Here is a 23,382-nt window from a genome sequence, read left to right as displayed (position 1 = left end):
CACACACACACACACACACACACACACACACACACACACACACACACACACACACACACACACACACGTTGTGACTGACAGTCTGTGCGTGCGTGTGTGTATGACAGAGCCACAGTCAATCACACTCTGTCACGCGTGTTGTTTGGTTATCTGACCTAGACACATTTAGCCAGGTAATCACATGGTAATACTCTCTGACGGATGGACGGAGGGAGGGAGGGAGGGAGGGATGAAGGAGAGGAGAGCAAGAGGACCCAATCCTGTCATTCACATTACTGAAGGAGAAAGACTGCAGCTCTCTATCTCCTTTTTTTTTCGTTAGTTTTTGGTTTTGTACCGACCAGCTAAAGGTAAGGACAACGCAGATCAATTATCTGTTTGTATTCTTTGCACAAAATAGAAGGTGAGATTGGTTGATGACCTATGCCTTTACTGTGTATCCTTAAAGTAGGTGACACCTCTTTTTCCTCAGTGTGATTGGCTGGGATTTGCATAGAAATCATGTTTTTTTGTGAGTGTCTGACAACTGAGTAACTTTCCACATTTTTCTCCAGGATGTCTAAGACCCCATCCACCACGTCTGCAGCCTCTGTAACCTCGGCAACGTCTGCAGCCTCTGTAACCTCGGCAACGTCTGCAGCCTCTACAGACAGGTAAGATCAATGTCTACATCTGAGACAGGAGAATTCACAGCAGGGAAAGACAGTGGCAATGTTGTGCAACAATAAAGTTATTGAGAGACATTGGCCCCGTACACACTGATATGTTACCTGAGGTTGACACAGCGGTTGTTATACACCTGATGTTTTTGGTGATGCCCCAAATTAAACAACAATATCTAGTGGTGGCTTCACCACGATACTTGGATCGTTTTTTTTGGTTTTGTTGTTGCAGAAAATATCTCTGTTTTTATCACAACTGTTGTACCAAATGCGTTTTACATCAGTTGTAAAACTTTAATGTGTACGCGGGGCCATTGAGTGATGACCTTTTTTCTATGCATTCACCCAATGGGGATTATGTTAAGTCAAGGTGGCAAGATGGGAAGTAAGTATCCTTGCACCAGCGTTGGCATGTGTGAGCAAGAATGGCGCATAGAACGGCCATCTCCTGTTTCTGTAATGTGAGACAGCTTGATGAACAAGTACACCACCTGGAGTGGACATGACTCTAGTCTATCTCCTGTTTCTGTAGTGTGAGGCAGCTTGATGAACAAGTACACCACCTAGAGTGGACATGACTCTAGTCTATCTCCTGTTTCTGTAGTGTGAGACAGCTTGATGAACAAGTACACCACCTAGAGTGGACATGACTCTAGTCTATCTCCTGTTTCTGTAGTGTGAGACAGCTTGATGAACAAGTACAGCACCTGGAGTGGACATGACTCTAGTCTATTGCAGAGCATTACCCCCAATCTAGCTGCTTAATGCTGAGTGCCAAGCAGAGACGCATTAGCTCCCATTTTTACAGTCTTTTAGTGTTACTCCCAACCTTCCAATCTCAGGGTCGGACACTCTAACCACAAGGCCACTGAGTCGGTAAGATAGCGCTTGTCAATGTCTCTAATATGAACCCCTGTTGTCTCTTAACTCCTAGCAAAGGTGGTAAATCCTCCCAGAAGTCCTCGGGTTCGGAGTCGGCTCCCAAGAAGGTGTCTAAGAAAGAGCAGAAGAGACAGGACATGGAGAAGATACACACCACCCTGCTCTGCAGCGTGTTTGGAGCGGTATACACACACACACCATAACAGCTACTTTACCCTTTGACCCCTAACCCATAATCCTGACCTATAACCCCACACCACTTAGTGAGCGACATGCTGGGCTAACAGCAGTCTGGTGTTTGGTGGGGAGTGAAAATTCAGGGAAGCTGCTATTTTAGCTGAGCTTCTGATCTTTGCATGCCGATGTGTGTGAGTGCGTGCCTGCTTATCTGCCAGCATGCTACATCCGTGCCTGCCTGCGTGTACGACTGTGTGTGTGTGTGTGTGTGTGTGTGTGTGTGTGTGTGTGTGTGTGTGTGTGTGTGTGGGGAGGGGGGAGGTAGTAATGATCCTTTAAGTTACACACACAGAGCAGTTATCCTCTCACCATTCATTAGGATTAAGGCTAGAAGATGCTGGAAGAGCATCGAACAAAAGGGGAAAGTTATACGGTTGTTAAAATAATGTTTAGACCAATTGATGTGTGCATGTTTGCTGTTTTATGAACAATTGCTGTTGTCTTACTTTGAAATGTTTCTTGACATTGTGAAACTTAACCCGGGACATCGATTAAGGAAAGAATAATTCAAATCAGAACTTAAACTAGATCGTATTGAGCATGCAGTGTGAGCGAATAGGCTGTGCGTATCAACACAACCCGTCACACACGTGTGAACGAGGTTGAATGTTTTCCCAGAGAAACAGGATGGAACTCTTAATGATTTAATCCACCATGAGAAGGAAACGTCCTTAACTGTACCTGTCCCCAATCCCTCACTAATTTACCTCACTACAGTACCAGAATGACCTCCTCTTACACAACAGTCTAAATCTGAAATTTCCTGTCCTAAACTTCCAGCCATAAGCATCTGTTTTTGTCCCAACGTCTTCAAGGTTGCCCCTATCCACATTATAGTACATGGGGATCTTCTGCAAGTCATGCGCTATAATATTACACAAAATGTAAGCCGGGTTTAGTATTGTCAGACAGTGTTGTCTCTCCCTCACTAAAACACCTCTCCCCTGCTGTCTTCCTTTAGGAGAGAGAGTTGGCTCAAGCTGAGTTGGATGGTGAGTCTTCTTAGCACAGTGATGTTGCATATACAGTAGAATGCTTTATTTCAAGTTGGTTGACCAGTAGCACCACTCATTACATTGAGCTCGTATTACTCAAGTTAGGATTCAGCCAGACATTATATTTGTAAAAGGGGGGTAGCTTTGAGTCATCCATAGAAATAGCATGACTAGAATGGACAAAACGCTCCTCAGACCACGGAACTTTGACAGTACTACTGTCAGGGGTAGACTCAATATGGCCGTCAGCCCAGCCATCACAGAATGTTGACTTAAATGGGAATGTTCTTTCTAGTAATCGACTTCCATGGTGTCATCATCACCTTCTGACCTCTAACATTTGACGTTTGGGGCAGAGCTGGACTTTGCCTTCAAGGAGTTTGACTACGACTGCGACGGCTACCTGAACTACAAGGACGTGGCAGAGTGCATGAGGACCATGGGCTACATGCCCACTGAGATGGAGCTTCTGGAAATAGTACAACAGATTAAGATGAGGAGTGAGTGTCTTATAACTATTATATACCTGTTACAGACCTGTTATAACCTGTTACAAATCTGTTACAGACCTGCTATAACCTGTTACAGACCTGTTATAACCTGTTACAAACCTGTTATAACCTGTTACAGACCTGCTATAACCTGTTACAGACCTGTTATAGACCGGTTATAACCTGTTATAGACCTGTTACAGATCTGTTACAGACCTGTTACAGATCTGTTGTAACCTGTTACAGACCTGTTACAGACCTGTTATAGACCCATTACAGACCTGTTACAGACCTGTTATAGACCTTTTACAGACCTGTTTTAACCTGTTAGACCTGTTACAGACCTGTTACATACCCGTTACAGACCTGTTACAGACCTGTTTTAACCTGTTACAGACCTGTTACAGACCTGTTATATACCCGTTACAGACCTGTTACAGACCTGTTACAGATCTGTTGTAACCTGTTACAGATCTGTTGTAACCTGTTACAGACCTGTTATAACCTGTTACAGACCTGTTATAACCTGTTACAGACCAGTTATAGACCTGTTACAAACCTGTTATAGACCTGTTACAGACATGCTATAACCTGTTACAGACCTGTTATAACCTGTTATAGACCTGTTATAACATGTTACAGACATGGCATAACCTGTTATAGACCTGTTATAAATCTGTTACAGACCCGTTACAGACCCGTTATAGACCTGTTACAGACTTGTTATAACCTGTTACAGACCTGTTATAACCTGTTATAGACCTGTTACAGACCTGTTATAGACCTGTTACAGACCTGTTATAGCCTGTTAGACTTGTTATAACCTGCTACAGACCTGTTATAACCTGTTACAGACCTGTTACAGACCTGTTATAGACCTGTTACAGACCTGTTATAGCCTGTTATAGACCTTTTATAACCTGTTCTAACCTGTTATAGTTCTGCTGGAGATCAAGATGAGGATTGTGTGATAATATGACTGCTGAAGAGGGAGAAAGAGGGAGAGGAGAACAGATACAGACTCATGTCAATGTAGTGACATTACAACTGACAGAAACTGTTTCTCTATCTCATTGACTGAGGTTATTGACCCCACTAAACCCTCCTGTCCTGACTGTTGATTGGTGTGTTGGTCCAGTCCCTATCTGTGTCCTGATTGTTGATTGGTATGTTTCTCTGCAGTGGGCGGTCTGATGGACTTTGATGACTTCTGTGAGCTAATGGGTCCCAGGATAATGGGGGAGACTGTTGACATGCTGGGGCTGAAGGAGCTCAGATCAGCCTTCTCTCAGGTAAGAGATTGAGATTGGAACCAAAGGAAACTACAAATAAAAACACAGGCATTATAACTCAAACTTTCATCTTCTAGCGTTTACATCCTTGCATGATTGAGCTGACCTACTCTTCCTCAAATTCAGATTCAGCCCTCAACCAATATTAACTCACCTGTTTACTTAATCACCCCCATCCTCTCGTCCTCAACATCCTCTCCTCACCTCTCCCCTCACTTCTCCTCACCTCTCCTCACCCCTCCTCACCTCGTCTCACCCCTCTCCTCTCCCATCCTCACCTCTCCCCTCTCAGTTTGACCAAGACTGTGATGGGAAAATCAGTCAGGATGAGATGAAGGAAGCGGTGAAGTGTTTTCTGGGGGAGAAACTGAAGAAAGGAGAGCTGGAAGATATCCTCAAGGAGATTGACATCAACGGAGATGGAAGCGTCGACTTTGACGGTGAGGAGATAATTGTGCACACACACACACGTGGAGGAAATACTCAAAAACATTCAGGATACACACACAAAAGTACGATCACTTACAGTTCCAGTCAAAAGTTTGGATACACTTATTCATTCAAGGGTTTTTCTTTATTTTTACTATTTTCTATATTGTAGAATAATAGTGAAGACATCAAAACTATGAAATAACAAATATGGAATCATGTAGTAACCAAAAAAGTGTTAAATAAATCCAAATATATTTTAGATTTTAGATTCTTCAAAGTAGCCACCCTTTGCCTTGATGACAGCTTTTCACACTCTTGGCATTCTCTCAACCAGCTTCACCTGGAATGCTTTTCCAACAGTCTGCTGAGCACTTGTTGGCTGCTTTTCCTTCACTCTGTGGTCCAACTCATCCCAAACCATCTCGTTTGGGTTGAGGCCGAGTGATTGTGGAGGCCAGGTCATCTGATGCAGCACTCCATCACTCTCCTTCTTGGTCAAATAGCCCTTACATAGCGTGGTTTGTTGCGTCATTGTCCTGTCGAAAAACAAAGGATAGTCCCACAAAGCGCAAACCGAATGGGATGGTGTATCGCTGCAGAATGCTGCGGTAGCCATGTTGGTTAAGTGTGCCTTGAAATCTAAATAAATCACAGTGTCACCAGCAAAGCACCCTCACACCATCAGACCTCCTCCACCTTGCTTCATGGTGGGAACCACACATGCGGAGAATATCCGTTCACCTACTCTGCGTCTCACAAAGACACGGCGGTTGGAACCAAAAATCTCAAATTTGGACTCATCAGACCAGATTTCCACCTGTCTAATGTCTATTGCCCGTGTTTCTTGGCCCAAGCAAGTCTTCTTCTTATTTGTGTCCTTTAGTAGTGGTTTCTTTGCAGCAATTCGACTATGAAGGCCTGATTCACACAGTCTCCTCTGAACAGTTGTTGTTGAAATGTGTCTGTTACTTGAACTCTGTGAAGCATTTATTTGGGCTGCAATTTCTGGGGCTAGTAACTCTAATGAACTTATCCTCTGCAGCAGAGGTAAGTCTGGGTCTTCCTTCCCTGTGGCGTTCCTCATGAGAGCCAGTTTTATCATAGCGCTTGATGGTTTTTACGACTGCACTTGGAAGAAACTTTCAAAGTTCTTGAAGTTGTCCGGATTGACTGACCTTCATGTCTTAAAGTAATGATGGACTGTCATTTCTCTTTGCTTATTTGAGCTGTTCTTGCCATAATATGGACTTTTACCAAATAGGGCTATCTTCTGTATACCCCCCTACCTTGTCACAATACAACTGATTGGCTCAAACACATGACGAAGGAAAGAAATTCCACAAATTAACTTTTAAGAAGGCACACCTGTTAATTGAAGTGCATTCCAGGTGACTACCCCATGAAGCTGGTTGAGAGAATGCCAAGAGTGTGCAAAGCTGTCGTCAAGGTGCAGGGTGGCTACTTTGAAGAATCTCAAATATATGTTGATTTGTTTAATACTTTTTTTGGTAACTACATGATTCCATATGTGTTATTTCCTAGTTTTGATGTCTTCACTATTATTCTACAATGTATAAAATAGTAAAAAGAAAGAAAACCCATGGATTGAGTAGGTGTCCAAACCTTTGACTGGTACACACACACAAAATTCTGTAACGCAGTGGTGGCCAAACATGTTGTGGCCTTTCTAATTTCCCTCTCTTGCCTCCCAGAGTTCGTCATGATTCTGTCCATTCGATAAGCGCTGGAAGACCTGAGAGGACGCTATCGTTTTAATGAATCTTGTTAGACTAAGACGAGATAACATTGTGTGTACATCTGTGTGTACTACTACAAATGTACTACTGTTTAAAAGTTTGGGGTCACTTAGAAATGTCCTTGTTTTTGAAAGAAAAGCAATTTTTGTTGCCCATTAAAATAACATGAAATTGAGCAGAAATAGAGTGTAGACATTGTTGATGTTGTAAATGACTATTGTAGCTGGAAACGGCTGATTTTTAATGGAATATCTACATAGGTGTACAAAGGCCCACTATCAGCAACCATCACTCCTGTGTTCCAATGGCACATTGTGTTAGCTAATCCAAGTTTATAATTTTAAAAGGATAATTAGAAAACCCTTTTGTAATTATGTTAGCACAGCTGAACACTGTTGTGCTGATTAAAGAAGCAATACAACTGGCCTTCTTTAGACTAGTTGAGTATCTGGAGCGTCAGCATTTGTGGGTTCAATTACAGGCTCAGAATGGCTAGAAAAAGAACTTTCTTTTGAAACTCGTCAGTCTATTCTTGTTCTGAGATATGAACGCCATTTCATGCAAGAAATTTCCAAGAAACTGAAGATCTCGTACAACGCTGTGTACTAGTTCCTTCACAGAACAGCGCAAACTGTCTCTAACCAGAATAGAAAGAGGAGTGGGAGGCCCCGGTGCACAACTGAGCAAGAGGACAAGTACATTAGTGTCTAGTTTAAGAAACAGAGACTGGTGTTTTGCGGGTACTATTTAATGAAGCTGCCAGTTGAGGACTTGTGAGGCGTCTCTTTCTCAAACTAGACACTAATGTACTTGTCCTCTTGCTCAGTTGTACACCAGGGCCTCCCACTCTTTCTATTCTGGTTAGAAACAGTTTGTGCTGTTCTGTGAAGGGAGTAGTGCACAGCGTTGTATGAGATCTTCAGTTTCTTGGCAATTTCTCGCATGGAATAGCCTTCATTTCTCCGAACAAGAATAGACTGACGAGTTTCAAAATAAAGTTATTTGTTTCTGGCCATTTTGAGCCTGTAATCAAACCCACAAGTGTTGATGCTCCAGATACTCAACTAGTTTAAAGCAGGCCAGTTTTATTGCTTCTTTAATGAGAACAACAGTTTAACTGTGCTAACATAATTGCAAAAAGCTTTTCTAATGATCGATTGGCCTTTTAAAATAATAAGCTACACGAGTTTGTGTCAGTATGTATGCTACAAGATCATATCAATGCCTAATTATGTAACGTGTATATCATCAGATCTTAGGAAGAGATGTACTCCTTTCTTCTCCAAATCCTCTTCTCACCCCTCCTGCTCCCCATCCCCTCAGTTCCTCCCAACCTCTCCTCTATACCCAGTCACTGAGAAAAGACATGAAGGTGTGCACATTGGGAAAGAGTATGAACTTTAATGTATTTGGGTTATTCATCAATTTATTGACACTGATGTGATATGACATGTAGATAAGTTACCATATTGCCATTTTAATAAAGAATCTGAATTCCATTATGAGTGACAACTACAGACAAAACAAAGTTACGTTTGCTTTCTGTCTCAGTATTAACTTTACTTCTGCAAACAACTTGGCAAAGTTGACCCTTTAACTTTATTTCTAAAACGATTTACATACTGTATGCAGTCAACCTCAAGTCTAAATGTCAACACAACGAAATGAAAACCAATACCCTTAAAGGGATAGTTTAGCGATTTTACATATTTTTGTTTCCTCCCCATGAAAGTAGTCTATTTTAACAAAATCAAAAGTGTGGATTAGTCATTACTTGTCTGTAGGCTGATTTCAAAGTTAGGAAAAAAAATATCTAAATACGTAAAACTTGCTGAATTACCCCTTAACACCAAGTAGATATTCTGTTCTCAGCTAAACTCCAGCCAAACCAACACTCATTCAACAATTCAGCAAAATTTCCAACATATCGTGCAGCGTATCTAGAGTCAGAAGTTTTTCCTGATCATGGAAGACTTTGGGCCCTATAATGCAGTACTAGCCTAATACTGTAACAAACTGGAGTTTCTCACAGTTCACATGGCCAGAAAAAAACACCTGGCCCCTAAGGATATCTGCAGAAAGTCTTGTTGTCCGACACACATTCAACACTTGAAAAATAAATAAATGAAAACACACTTTTATTTTTTTCCCCAACCGATCTAAGTCACATGAGCGGGAAATAGAAATAACAATGGCTTCTTTGCATCATCAACTGACTAGAGGCAATATTTTTATAAAGAGACAGTTCAGCGATTTTACCTTCAAAGCAGACTATGGACCAAAAGAATTGCTGAACTATCCCTTTACCTACGTTTTGTAAACCTTCATGACATCAGACTGAAGTGTACAGGTCTGGGTAAAGGCCTTCATACTGTAACTGTCTTTAATTAACAACAGTCTTTGATAAGTTGAGTTTATTCGGAAAGTAATCAGACACCTTGACTTTTTCCACATTTTGTTACGTTACAGCCTTTGTTTTTCCCCCCTTATGAGTCTGTCATTATATTATAGTGTGTAAAGCAAAAACAGGATTAGAAATGTTTGCACATCTATAAAAAAGAAAAAACGGAAATATTTACATAATATTTTTACATTTACATAAGTATTCAGACCCTTTACTCAGTACTTTGTTGAAGCACCGTCGGCAGTGATTACAGCCTCAAGTCTTCTTGCGGTACAAGCTTGGCACACCTGTATGGGGAGTTTTTCCCATTCCTCTCAAGCTCTGTCAGGTTGGATGGGGAGCATCGCTGCACAGCTATTTTCAGGTCTCTCCAAAGATGTTCGATCGGGTTCAAGTCCGGGCTCTGGCTGGGCCACTCAAGGACATTCAGAGACTTGTCCCAAAGCCACTCATGCATTGTCTTGGTTGTGTGCTTAGGGTCATTGTCCTATTGGAAGGTGAACCGTCGCCCCAGTCTGAGGTCCTGAGCGCTCTGGAGCAGGTTTTCATCAAGGATATCTCTGTACTTTGCTCTGTTCATCTTTCCGTTAAGCCTGACCAGTGGCGGTTCTAGACCATTTCAACTCGGGGGGCCAAGCTGGGGCCAGTTGTACTGTTAGAGGGGCCAGTTACATTAGACGTTATTGTTGTCATTGTTTTTTTCACTGCATTGCAGGCATTAGCAGGCAAAATACCATGTTCATAATCATCGCCACTGTCTAATAACGGATGTAAAAAAAGAACGCTAGCAAAAATTAGTTATGTAAAAATAATTTCATACGCCACATTTAGGGGGGCCACAAGGGGGTCCAAAATTGTTGCCACAGGGACACTGGCCCCCCTTGTCCCCCCCCAGAACCGCTAGTGAGCCTGACTAGTTTCTCAGTCCCTGCTGCTGAAAAACATCCCCACAGCATGATGCTGTCACCACCATGCTTCACCGTAGGGATGGTGCCAGGTTTCCTCCAGACGTGATGCTTGCCATTCAGGCCAAAGAGTTCAATATTGGTTTCAGCAGACTAGAGAATCTTGTTTCTCATAGTGAGAGAGTCCTTTAGGTGCCTTTTGGCAAACTCCAAGAGGGCTGTCATGTGCCTTTTACTAAGGAGTGCCTTCTGTCTGGCCACTCTACCATAAAGGCCTGATTGGTTGAGTGCTGCAGAGATGGTTGTCCTTCTGGAAGGTTCCATCTCCACAGAGGAACTCTGTAGCTGTCGGCGTGATCATCGGGTTCTTGATCACCTCCCTGACCAAGGCCCTTCTTCCAGATTGCTCAGTTTGGCCGGGCGGCCAGCTCTAGGAAGAGTCTTGGTGGTTCCAAGCTTCTTCCATTTAAGAATGATGGAGGGCACTGTGTTCTTGGGGACCTTCAATGCTGCAGAAATGTTTCAGTACCCTTCCCCAGAGCTCTACGGACAATACCTTCAACCCTATGGCTTGGTTTTTGCTCTGACAAGCACTGTCAACTGTGAGACGTTATATAGACAGGTGTATGCCTTTCCAAACATGTCCAAACTATTTAATTGACCACAGGACTCCAATCAAGTTGTAGAAACATGTTAAGGATGATAAATGGAAACAGGATGCACCTGAGCTCAATTTCACATTTCATAGCAAAGGGTCTGAATACTATTGAAATAAGGTATTTCGATTTTTTTATTTGAATAAATTAGCAAACATTTATAAAAAGCTGTTTTCACTTTGTAATTATCGGGTATTGTGTGAAAATTGATGAGAATAATATATATTTAATACATTTTAGAATAAGGCTGTAACGTAACAAAATGTGGAAAAGGTCAAGGGGTCTGAATACTTTTCGAATGCACTGTAACTACTTTTTGTGCATTGATTGATAATACAGCTTATGTATCACATACATATTGATTTCCATAATTTGTTTCTAACTATAGGAATGGCGATGCAATATGTGAACACTAATGTGTTTCCCAAAGCCTTCGTAGCTACATTATCTCTCCACAATCCAGTCAAGGAGCGACATTTGTCAAATGTAGGACTTTGCTGTTCTACGGAGGGGCTTGAGTCAAGAAAACAAAAGTACCATATGATCGAAGGCGTCAGGAAACCCATCCCATATCACGACTAGACATTCAACACATTATGACAACTCCTGTGTGGAAAAGCTTTTAGGGAAGTCAGCACGATGGTGAAATTATTGAGCTTTTGATCAGAACACCATCCCATACTGTGAGTGAGTGTGTTTCACTGTCACTGTGTCACCCCACTCTCAAGCACAACAAGTCCAAGTCACAAGTCTCCTCTCCTTCCAACTGTCTCCCATTGTAACGGCAACAAGCGTTCTGGTTTCTCATAGCAACATCCGTAGAAATGTCCAGCATCCAACTACACTTAGGTATCCAAAACAAATGTTTATACATTTTCTTTTTACATTTGTTTTGAATAGACCTACCTAGTTGTTCCTGCCATAACCAGCACTATAGATGCACTGTTGAGCACAGGGTTGATCTAACTACACTTCTTTGGTGAGTTCGTCAGCGAACTCGGCCATGATGTCGTGAACCCAGATGTCCCTCTCCTCCTGCGAGGTGTCAACAAGGAAGACGGTCAACTTCCTGTCCCAGGGGTGATGCGCTTCCTGTACGGCCTCAAGCTGGGCCACCAGCGGCTTCTTCTCCACATGGTTCCGGAACAAGATGGAAGCCTCCTCCGACCACTGCCTCGGTTTCACTCCTATTGGTGGAGGGGAAAGTAATGTTAGTCAACAACAACAAAAACAGAACACAATGGAAGCCTCCTCCAACCACTGCCTCAGCTTCACTCCTATTGGTGGAGAATAAATGTTAGCCAATCAACAAGCTTCATATGAAAAAAATCTATCCTCGGAATTATGTATGAGAAACAGGCAAGTAAAAAAAAATATTTCATGAAATGGAGAAAAAAAATAGTAAAATAAAACATTTATATCACATATCTTTTAAACCATGGGTGTCAAACTAATTTTGTCCCAGGGGCAGAATTCGATCTTCAACAAGGTCCGGAGGGCCACACAGAAAATTTCCTTGTGGTCAAAATTTACAAAAAAGATAGTCCTCTATCAATCATTTTGGGAATTTTCTATGCTCCCTGACAGTCTAGGTTTCATTTTGGTGATAATTAGGGAGGTATAAAAACGGTTAAATGTAAGTCCATTATCCTTTCTACACAGTTTAAATGTGGTTTCAATCAATTTAAAATAGTTCCTCCGTCCACAATAACAAAACAGTTCCCCCTCTTGGGCCGGATCTAGCCCGTTTGTGTGACACCCCTGCTCTAAACTCATGACAAACACTGAAGTAATTTCTCAGTTCAGTTGCTATCCTGGCCACCAGAGGACTCCCTACTCGAACCTTCTGTATGTTCATAATTAATGGACTTATCTAGACATTAACAAGCTCAAGGATCATGTGACACATGTAGAGATGCTTCCAGAGGTACTTGTTCACAACAACACAGCCATATAAGAGACATAACTCTTTTTCCAAAATGTGCAGATCAGAAGAACCACTTGTTGCTGATTCTTTTGCAGTCTGGGTGCATTCTGAAGTCTACGCTATATGGTTGCCTGGGGCAACTCTCTTTAGTTACCTGCGAGTTGTGCAGTGATGCCCTGGAATGGTAGCTGTCGGAATTCCTGTATGAGGGGGCGGAGCTGTGTGCCGCTGACCAGCTCATGTTTACCATAGTCCAGTTCATAGACCGACACCAGACCATTGGTCAACACCCCCTTCACCAGCACACGGTGCCAACTGGGAGGGCACAGAGAAGTCAATTAATCAAGTTAATTCAATCAAGAGGTTTGTTAATTCAAGTTCATCCTTAGCCTGGGTGCCCAATTTAGTACACTGTTAATGAATGCAGTCAGACTATCTTACTAGAAGACATACCCAAATCCCTCATACACACTCCTGGGCAACAGTGCCCCAACACACTCCCAAGACACATTTACCCCCCCCCCCCCCACCCCCTCCCATCCACTACCAACATACTTACTTGTTCTCTACTTTGGCAGCATATATCTGGTTCTTCTCCCCTTTGAGAGGCGTCACCTCTGTTTTATTATAGTACAGGATCATCTCTTCCATCAGAACCACCAGCTTGTACATATCTCTCCAAGGTTGCACTACGAAGTGGCCCGGATGACACGCCACTGACACATAGATATCCATGTTATGACCTGCAGCAGAGTTTGGACCATATAATTACATATAGAACACTAGCATTGTCTTTGGCATCCTAGCAACATGATTCAATATTGGCCATCTTGGTCAGGAAAACTTGGTCAGGTAACTGATCAAATGTTAAAATATTGTATAAAACAATGCATTTGTAGATACAGTCAGATCCCAAATTATTGGCAACCTTTTTTGTTGCCCATCTTTATCAAGGGTGCCAATAATTTGGGAACTCACTGTAAATATGGACAGTAGGGAATTCTCAAAGGTGCTGACATGGTGTCTGTTTTAAAATATTCCCTACATTGTGAACTATGTAGTAATAAAAATAAAAATAATAATAATAATAATAATAATAATAATGGCAGCGGAGGGGTGGCTGCCGTTTTATGGGCTCCTAACCAACTGCGCTATTTTATTTTTTCCCCCCCTCGCATTGTTTTTAACTTATTGTTAGGTTAGATTACTTGTTAGATATTACTGCATGGTCGGAACTAGAAGCACAAGCATGTCGCTACACTCACATTAACATCTGCTAACCATGTGTATGTGACAAATAACATTTGATTTGATTATTTTGTACATAATGTTGCTGCTGCTGTCTCTTATGACCGAAAGAGCTTCTGGACATCAGAACAGTGATTACTCACCTCGAACTGGACAAAGATTTTTTCTTTAATGAATCCGATGGGAAGGATATACTGCTTTCCGGAAAACAGGCCGCGTGAAGAAAAGGCGGAGATACAGAGGGAGAAGGTCGGGACGCCTTGTTAGGATTTGTAGGCGAGTGAGTAAAATCACCATTACCATCGATTCTATTGGCCAACATGCAATCACTGGAAAACAAACTCAAAGATCTACGGTCGAGACTATCCGACCAACGGGACATTAAAAACTGTAATATTTTGTGTGTCACCGAGTCGTGGCTGAACAACGACACGGATAATATAGAGCTGGCTGGGTTTTCCGTGCATCGACAGGACAGAGCAGCTATGTCTGGTAAGACGAGGGGCGGGGTGTGTGTCTATTTGTCAATAACTGCTGGTGCACAATGTATAATATTAAAGATGTCTCGAGGTATTGCTCGGCTGAGGTAGAGTACCTCATGATAAGCTGTAGAACACACTATCTATATTATTCGTAGCCGTCTATTTACCACCACAGACCAATGCTGGCACTAAGACTGCACTCAACCAACTCTATCAGGCCATAAGCAAACAAGAAAATGCTCACCCAGAAGTGGCGCTCCTAGCGGCCGGGGACTTTAATGCAGACAAACTTAAATCTGTTTTACGGAATTTCTACCAGCATGTCACATGTGCAACCAGAGGAAAAAAAATTCTAGACCACCTTTACTCCACACGCAGAGACACTTACAAAGCTCTCCCTCACCATCCATTTGGCAAATCTGACCATAATTCTATCCTGCTGATTCCTGCTTACAAGCAAAAACTAAAGCAGGAAGAACCAGTGACTCACTCAATACGGAAGTGGTAAGATGACGCGGATGCTACGCTACAGGACAGTTTTGCTAGCACAGACTGGAATATGTTCCCGTGATTCATCCAATGGCATTGAGGAGTACACCACCTCAGCCACTGGCTTCATCAATAAGTGCATTGACGACTTCATCCCTACAGTGACAGTACGTACATATCCCAACCAGAAGCAATGGATTACAGGCAACATCCGCACCGAGATAAAGGCTAGATCCTGTCACTTTCAAGGAGCGTGACACTAATCCGGATGCTTATAAGAAGTCCCGCTATTCCATCAGACGAACCATCAAACAGGCAAAGCCAGACGGATTACCAGGGCATGTACTCAGAGCATGCGCGGACCATCTGGCAAGTGTCTTCCCTGACATTTTCAACCTCTCCCTGACCAAGTCTGTAATACCCACATATTTCAAGCAGACCACCATAATCCGTGTGCCCCAGAATCCGAAAGTAACCTGCCTAAATGACTACCACCCGTAGCACTCACGTCGGTAGCTATGAAGTGCTTTGAAAGGCTGGTCATGTCTCACATCAACACCATCATCCCGGAAACCCTAGACCCACGCCAATTCGCATACGGCCCCAACAGATCCACAGGTGACGCAATCTCAATCCCATTCCGCACTGCCCTTTCCCACCTGGACAAAAGGAACACCTATGTGAGAATGCTGTTAATTGACTACAGCTCAGCGTTCAACACCATAGTGCCCACAAAGTTCATCACTCTGGGACCATGGGACTAAACACCTCCCTCTGCAACTGGATCCTGGACTTCCTGATGGGCCACCCCCAGGTGTTAAGGATAGGCAACAACACATCTGCCACACTGATCTTTAACACTGGGGCCCCTCAGGGGTGCATGCACAGTCCTCTCCTGTACTCCCTGTTCACTCATGACTGCATGGTCAAGTACGACTCCAACACAATCATTAAGTTTGCTGACAACACAACAGTGTTAGGCCTGATCACCGACAACGATGAGACAGCCTATAGGGAGGAGGTCAGAGACATGGCAAAAAATTGTCAAAGACTCCAGTCACCCAAGTCATAGACTGCTCTCTCTGCAACCGCACGGCAAGTGGTACCAGAGCACCAAGTCTAGATCCAAAAGGCTCCTTAACAGCTTCTACCCCCAAGCCATAAGACTGCTGAACAATTCATAAAATGGCCACCCAGACTATTTACATTGACCCCCCCCCCCTTGTTTTTACACTGCTGCTACTCGCTGTTTATTATCTATGCATAGTCACCTCGACGAACCTGTACCCCCGCACTTTTACTCTGTACCGGTACCACCTGTATATAACCTCGTCATGTCATTTTATTGTGTTACTTTTTATTTTATACTTTAGTTTATTTGGTAAATATTTTCTTAACTCTATTTCTTGAACTGCATTGTTGGTTAAGGGCTTGTAGTAAGCATTTCACAGTAAGGTCTACACCTGTTGTATTCGGCCATGTGACAAATTTAATTTGACTTGATTTACTCAGTACTTTGTTGAAGCACCTTTGGAAACAATTACAGCCTCGAGTCTTCTTGGGTATGACGCTACAAGCTTAGCACACCTGTATTTGGGGTTTTTCTCCCATTCTTCTCTGCAGATCCTCTCAAGCTCTGTCAGGTTAGATGGGGAACGTCGTTGCACAGATATTTTCAGGTCTCTCTAGAGATGTTCGATCGGGTTCAAGTCCGGGCTCTGGCTGGGCCACTCAAGGACATTCCGAGACTTGTCTCGAAGCTACTCCTGTGTTGTCTTGGCTGTGTGCTTAGGGTCGTTGTCCTGTTGGAAGGTGAACCCTGATGGAAGGTGAGCGCTCTACAGCAGGTTTTCGTCAAGGATCTCGCTGTACTTTGCTCCATTCATCTTTTCCTCGATCCTGACTAGTCTCACAGTCCCTGTCGCTGAAAAACATCCCCACAGCATGATGCTGCCACCACCATGCTTCACCGTAGGGATGGTGCCAGGTTTCCTCCAGACGTGAGGCTTGGCATTCAGGCCAAAAAGACTTCAATCTTGGTTTCATCAGACCAGAGAATCTTGTTTCTCATGGTCTGAGAGTCTTTAGGTGCCTTTTGGCAAACTCCAAGCGGGCTGCCTTTTACTGAAGAGTGGCTTCGTCTGGCCACTCTACTATAAAGGCCTGATTGGTGGAGTGCTGCAGAGATGCTTGTCCTTCTGGAAGATTCTACCATATCCACAGAGAGACTCTGGAGCTCTATCAGAGTGATCATCGGGTTCCTGACCAAGGCCCTTCTCCCCCGACTGCTCAGTTTGGCCATGAGGCCAGCTCTAGGAAGAGTCTTGGTGGTTCCAAACTTCTTCCATTTAAGAATGATGGAGCCCACAGAGCTCAGTTTCAATACTCATAGCAAAGGGTCTGAATACCTATGTAAACAAGGAATCTTTTTTTTTTTTTTTTGTTCAAAATAACCTGTTTTCGCTTTATTATTATGGGGTATTGTGTGTAATTTGATGATAAAAAAAAAGTATTTTAAAGTAAGGTTGTAACGTAACAAAATGTGGAAAATGTCAAGGGGTCTGAATACTTTCCGAGTGCACTGTATGGTACTGACCTGCAGGTGGTAGTTCCAGCAGCAGGGGTAGCTTGATAGGTGTGGTGGATGAGGGAGGTGGGGGAGTCCCCGGAGGGGTGCTTGTACCCCCCGTCAGCCTTGGATCCGAGCGGGCACGTCTCAGCTGGGGCTTGGTCCCGTTGGAGCTCGGTGTGGGGGTGGTTGTGGAGGTCTTGGGGGTAGAGGTGAGGGTGGCAGTGGAGGTACAGGTGGAGGTCTTGGAAGGGCTGTGATAAGAGAAGATGACATATATACTATTGTCAAAGAGGCACTCAAAAGTGTATTTTTCCTAACCCCAACCCCACAAGAAAGCGGAGCTCGCACAACGGTAGGGGATTCCACACTGTGTAGGATTCAGGAACTGACTTGTTGAAATGGACTCCCAGCCCTACCAGTGGTCCCCTCTGTGTTTGAAGAGATCCGAGGCAGCCATTTGACGGTTGAGACTCCTCGCGGGGTCCTGGAAGTTCTTGTCGGGGAACAGGTAGACATGGACTACACTGAGCTTGGTCTCATCCAGCTTGGCGATCTGTGGAGAGAGGTCGGGGAGTGGATAAGAAGCCCAATATTTCAATACACAAACATATTTATCATACAAAACAGCCCAATCTCAGAGTGACGTTTCCAATGTTTACTCAGCAAAGACGTACCAGCTGAATACACACATTCAATACAGTGCAGTGTCCATTTCTACCCTGAGCCCTCACCCCCTCCCTTCCACTAAGATGTACTTCAGTCCATCATCCAGGATTTATCTATGCTCTTCTGTACTTCTTATCAGACAGCACCTGGAGTTATTGGGAACACATTCCTACAGTCTACCACTAAATAATGACACTTCTCATACACAAAGAGCTTAAAGCTAACACTACTTTCAATCTCGAAAGATATAAAAACTGTATATTCATACTAAGAGGATATAATGACAAAAAACAAAGATATAAAACACTAAAGATGTAAAGATATAAAACACTAAAGATATAAAACAGTAATATACAGAGCCTTCGGAAAGTATTCAGACCCCTTGATTTCTTCCCAAATTTTGTTACGTTACAGCCTTATTCTAAAATGGATTAAATATATATATATATTTTTTATTCAGCAATCTACACACAATACAATATGTCAAAAAACAGAAATACCTTATTTAAATAAGAATTCAGACCCTTTGCTATGAGACTTGAAATTGAGCTCAGGTGCATCCTGTTTCCATTGATCATCCTTGAGATGTTTCAACAACTTGATTGAGTCCACCTGTGGTAAATTCAATTAATTGGACAATATTTGGAAAGGCACACACCTGTCTATATAAGGTCCCACAGTTGACAGTGCATGTCAGAGCAAACAAAAACCAAGCCATGAGGTTGAAGGAATTGCCCGTAGAGCTCCGAGACAGGATTGTGTCGAGGCACAGATCTGGGGAAGGGTGCTAAAACATTGCTGCAGCATTGAAGGTCCCCAAGAACACAGTGGCCTCCTTATCATTAAAATGGAAGAAGTTTGTAGCCACCAAGACTCTTCCTAGAGCTGGCCGCCCAGCCAAACTGAGAACCCAATGGTCACTCTGACAGAGCTATAGAGTTCCTCTGTGGTGATGGGAGAACCTTCCAGAAGGACAACGATCTCTGCAGCACTCCACCAATCAGGCCTTTATGGTAGTGGCCAGTTGGAAGCCACTGCTCAGTAAAAGGCACATGACAGCCCGCTTGGAGTTTGCCAAAAGGCACCTAAAGGACTCTGACCATGAGAAACAAGATTCTCTGGTCTGATGAAACCAAGATTGAATTATTTAGCCTGAATGCCAAGAGTTACGTCTGGAAGAAACTTGGCACAGAGAGATCCTTGATCAAAACCTGCTTCAGAGTGCTCAGGACCTCAGACTAGGGCGAAGGTTCACCTTCCAACAGGACAACGACCCTAAGCACACAGCCAAGACAACACAGAAGTGGCTTTGAGAGAAGTCTCCGAATGTCCTCGAGTGGCCCAGCCAGAGCCCGGACTTGAACCCGATCGAACATCTCTGGAGAGACCTGAAAATAGCTGTGCAGCGATGCTCCCCATCCAACCTGGTAGAGCTTGAGAGGATCTGCAAAGAAGAATGGAAGAAACTCCCCAAATACAGGTGTGCCAATCTTGTAGCGTCATAACCAAGAAGACTCGAGGCTAAGACACTGCCAAAGGTTCTTCAACAATGTACTAAGTAAAGGGTCTGAATGCTTATGTAAATATGATTTCATTTTTTTCATGTTTCATCAATGTGCAAAAATGTCTAAACTTGTTTTTGCTTTGTCATTATGGGGTATTGTGAGTAGATTGATGAGGAAAAACAACTATTTCATCAACTTTAGAATAAGGCTGCAATGTAACAAAATGTGGAAAAAGTCAAAAGGTCTGAATACTGTGCGAAAGCTCTGTAAAACAGTAAATTTATAAAACAGTAATATAAAATCTCAGTGTTAAGAAGAATTCCGCTTTAAGTTTACGATGGTCACATACAAATGCATACACATACTCCTGTGTATCTCAGTGTGAGTATACACTACGTGTGTGTGTTGATACATTCTCAGAATGGATATTGGAAGTTGTCGCACACTCACAAAAAAGATGAGTTCTATGCAAAGCCTAGCCAATCAGACAGTCAAAGCCTAGTCACACTGAGGATAAAGAGGTGTAATATATTACCTTCACGCTGCAGTCTGTGGAGTTGAGCACGGCGTCTCGGACCCACTGAACAGCATCTGGAGTCCAGGAGCCCACACCACTCACAGTCAGGTCAGCCAGACAACACTTCACCACCTAGAGAGAGATTACTGCACATCAGACTACATTACCCAGACAACACTTCACCGCCTAGAGACTACTGCACGTCAGACTACATTACCCAGACAACACTTCACCGCCTAGAGACTACTGCAGTCAGACTACATTACCCAGGCTGCAGTCTGGGTAATCCATCTCACCTCAACACTTCACCGCCTAGCAGGTCAGACTACATTACCTATACACAGACCCCCCCCCCCCCCCCCCCCCACACACACACACACACAACATCCATGTTCTGACCTGTGGTGGGATGGCAATCAGGTCCCGTAGGAAAGGAGGTGGGACTTCCCTCAGCTCAATCACCTCCACTGAGGCCTGCACCCCCAGGTCTATGAAGAGGATGTCCAACACACGACTACCATGGAGATTAGTGATCTATAGGAGAAAAAGGGGAATGAGGGAGGGTGAAAGAATACAGGGAGAGCGTGGAGAAAGTGTGAGAACATAACATATGACCTGGTTGTCTAGGATGTGCTAGCATTGTGTGCTACAGATGTGGGATCTTAATTTGATCACTCTTATGTTGCTGAGAATTCTTCTGCACCGCAGGAGCTTGATGATTTACATAAATTCACTGAAAACCCACACTAACACACAGTTATATTAAAAGTATTGCACTTTTCATGTAGCTTAATTTTGGCCAGCTAATAACCTAACCACAGACCAAGCAACATTATGGACTAAACGTTCAAATCCTGTCACTGCAGGATTATTTTGCCGTGACAATACTGGTCAAATTAAGATCCTCCATCTGTATACATTTTGTACAATATTTGATGTAGAATTGAGCTACCGTAATTTCCGGACTATAAGCCGCAACTTTTTTCCCACGCTTTGAACCTGCAGTATGGCTTAAACAATGACGCGGCTAATATATGGATTTTTCCCGCTTTCAATTTTCTTTTCTCCAAAATAACACATTCTGTGACGTGCTCAGTTTTTTGGCGGCATGAAGCTTTCATTAGACCAATGAAATTGCCGAACGGGTTAAGGTCAAACAACTTTTTTGTTTACTGTTTAGATTAAATCGAGCGCTCTCAAACTTCCCATCATTCTGATTACGGTAGTCATTTTGTCACCCTCATCATGGTAAAGACACGGAAAAATGCATATGATGCAGCTTTCAAGTTGAAGGCGATTGATCTGGCTGTTGGAAAAGGAAATAGAGCTGCTGCACGGGAGCTTGGTCTTAATGAGTCGATGATAAGACGTTGGAAACAGCAGCGTGAGGAATTGACTCAGTGCAAAAAGACTTACTGCAAATTTTTTATTTTTTGTTACAAGCCGTGTTTCGTTAAAGCCTATTTATTTTTGTTACAAGCCGTGTTTCGTTAAAGCCTGTGTAAAGTTAATTTGTTTCAATGTACCGGTAGGCACCTGCGGCTTATAGACATGTGCAGCTTATTTATGTTCAAAATAATATATATATTTTTTAATTCAGTGGGTGCGGTTTATATTCAGGTGCGCTCATTAGTCCAGAAATTACGGTAGTTAACTTCCATCCAGTGTAGTCACCTTCTGCTCCACCTCTTCATTGTGGGTCAAACTGAAGCTAGATGGTATGGCCTTTAGGCAGAACTGTAGCTGAGACATGCAGTATCTATCACTGCCACAAACTATTGACTGTATAGGCAACAGTATCCATCTCACCTCCACGCGAGTCCATTTGCCTTTGTAGCGTGCCAGACAGACTTTCCCACAGAACGGTCTGGACACCAGGAACTCTGACGTCACCTGCCACACACAAGAGATTATGTTATCAGTATAGGACAGGATTATGTCATCAACGTGAGACAGACACAGGCGAAAAAACAAACATGAGATCTACGTTGACTCAGACTGTTGAAGCAGAACATCTCAGGTCAAGGTTAATATATTGTATGTGGATAAACATTTTTTTTTAACCAATTTTAGAATAAGGCTGTAACGTAACAACATGTGGAAAAAAGTCAAGGGGTCTGAATACCCTCTGAATACACTGTATATGCAGTATTATGTAGCCTGGTGTATGTATGTATGTATGTATGTATGTATGTATGTATGTATGTATGTATGTATGTATGTATGTATATATATATATATACACACACACACACACGAGTCTGTATTTTGTGCATCTGAACAAACCTGAACACCGTCTTAGTGAATGATAACTGGGGACTACGGTAGGTACTATGTTGCCACTGGGTCAATGACAGTCAGTTCCAGTGTCATGTGATGAGATGAACTAAGTAGCCTGTGTCTTAACCCCAGATTATGTTCCTTAATCTCAACTGTGTCTGGCTCTCAGCAGCCTCCTCAGAGGACGACAGACAGAAGCTCTCACACACAAGCGCTTGCGCACGCACACAGACACACAGTCAGTCACACACACACACAGACAGACACACACAGTCACACACACAGACAGTCACACACACAGACACACGGGTACCTGTGAGTGGAAGTATGCCTCAGCCTTCTCCATGATCTCAGTGAGTTTGGCCAGACCTCGAGACGGGAGCTGGCAGTAGATGGTCCCGTCTGAACACACATTTCTCACAGCCACGTTCATATAGGCACTGTTCACCTACAGGGGGAGAGAGAGAACCATGGCTGGGTGAGACATGATCCCATTTCACTCAGATTCAAATAATATGGACTGAAAAACAGGGATTAATACAGTACTGATGAAAGATGCTCAAGAACGTCTTCGACCCACTGATAGTGGTACAGGCACTCTCCCCTCCTATGACAGTAACCCACCTGTAGGGGGCTGGCCAGAGTCTTGTCCTGCAGGGCTTTGATACATGCAGCGTTGACGTTGACATCATCATCCTGCGACGTGTCGTACAGGACCACCAATGGGGTCTGCCCTCTCTCTAGGATCTCAGCCAACAGGATCTTGCCACTGGTCATGGACTCAAACTTCTTCAGGACAGCAGGCTCCTGGCAGAAAGGCTCCAGACCTAGATAGATAAACAGACGGACGGACAGAAACTTCATTAAGAAGAAGAAACTGAATCCAAACATCTGACTGCAACATATTGTATAAAATCAACAAGCCTTCTGTAACTTGGTGATTTAAATAAATATATGTAATTCACTGTCTAAGATTTTGATCA

At 43.2% G+C, this 23,382-nt stretch overlaps 2 protein-coding genes across 3 annotated transcripts in view; one reads left to right on the top strand and one right to left on the bottom strand.

The window, feature by feature from the left end:
• The first annotated feature begins 245 nt into the window (after positions 1 to 245).
• On the top strand, positions 246 to 6,930 carry LOC106577922 (calcium-binding protein 2). Its single transcript, XM_014156384.3, has 8 exons — positions 246 to 350; positions 555 to 653; positions 1,597 to 1,726; positions 2,743 to 2,773; positions 3,133 to 3,276; positions 4,450 to 4,559; positions 4,852 to 4,999; positions 6,704 to 6,930. The coding sequence occupies exons 2-8, from the start codon at positions 556 to 558 to the stop codon at positions 6,730 to 6,732; spliced, it is 690 nt and encodes a 229-aa protein (XP_014011859.1). The 5' UTR covers positions 246 to 350; position 555; the 3' UTR covers positions 6,733 to 6,930.
• A 1,199-nt stretch (positions 6,931 to 8,129) lies between these two features.
• LOC106577912 (tudor domain-containing protein 7B) overlaps positions 8,130 to 23,382 on the bottom strand; it is a 43,967-nt gene continuing 28,714 nt past the window's right edge. For both annotated transcript variants that reach the window (XM_014156361.3, XM_014156362.3), the window contains exons 10-19: positions 23,024 to 23,226; positions 22,713 to 22,847; positions 21,929 to 22,012; positions 20,519 to 20,653; positions 20,138 to 20,251; positions 17,848 to 17,984; positions 17,456 to 17,682; positions 13,200 to 13,383; positions 12,795 to 12,955; positions 8,130 to 11,900 (exon numbers count right to left, since the gene is read on the bottom strand). In XM_014156361.3, the coding sequence (XP_014011836.2) occupies positions 11,680 to 11,900; positions 12,795 to 12,955; positions 13,200 to 13,383; positions 17,456 to 17,682; positions 17,848 to 17,984; positions 20,138 to 20,251; positions 20,519 to 20,653; positions 21,929 to 22,012; positions 22,713 to 22,847; positions 23,024 to 23,226 (1,601 nt within the window). In that variant the 3' untranslated portion in view covers positions 8,130 to 11,679. The remainder of the gene's footprint in view (positions 11,901 to 12,794; positions 12,956 to 13,199; positions 13,384 to 17,455; positions 17,683 to 17,847; positions 17,985 to 20,137; positions 20,252 to 20,518; positions 20,654 to 21,928; positions 22,013 to 22,712; positions 22,848 to 23,023; positions 23,227 to 23,382) is intronic.

This window comes from Salmo salar, chromosome 18, assembly GCF_965601325.2.
Source record: "Salmo salar chromosome 18, fSalSal1, whole genome shotgun sequence".
In the NCBI taxonomy this organism is placed as follows: domain Eukaryota; kingdom Metazoa; phylum Chordata; class Actinopteri; order Salmoniformes; family Salmonidae; genus Salmo; species Salmo salar.
This window is presented reverse-complemented; position numbering and strand designations above follow the sequence as displayed.

Coding starts and splice junctions, on each gene's coding strand:
- LOC106577922 (XM_014156384.3), top strand. CDS start 556: ATGTCTAAGACCCCATCCACCACGTCTGCAGCCTCTGTAACCTCGGCA. Junction 654..1,596: donor TCTGCAGCCTCTACAGACAG/GTAAGATCAATG, acceptor CTTAACTCCTAG/CAAAGGTGGTAAATCCTCCC. Junction 3,277..4,449: donor ACAACAGATTAAGATGAGGA/GTGAGTGTCTTA, acceptor GTTTCTCTGCAG/TGGGCGGTCTGATGGACTTT.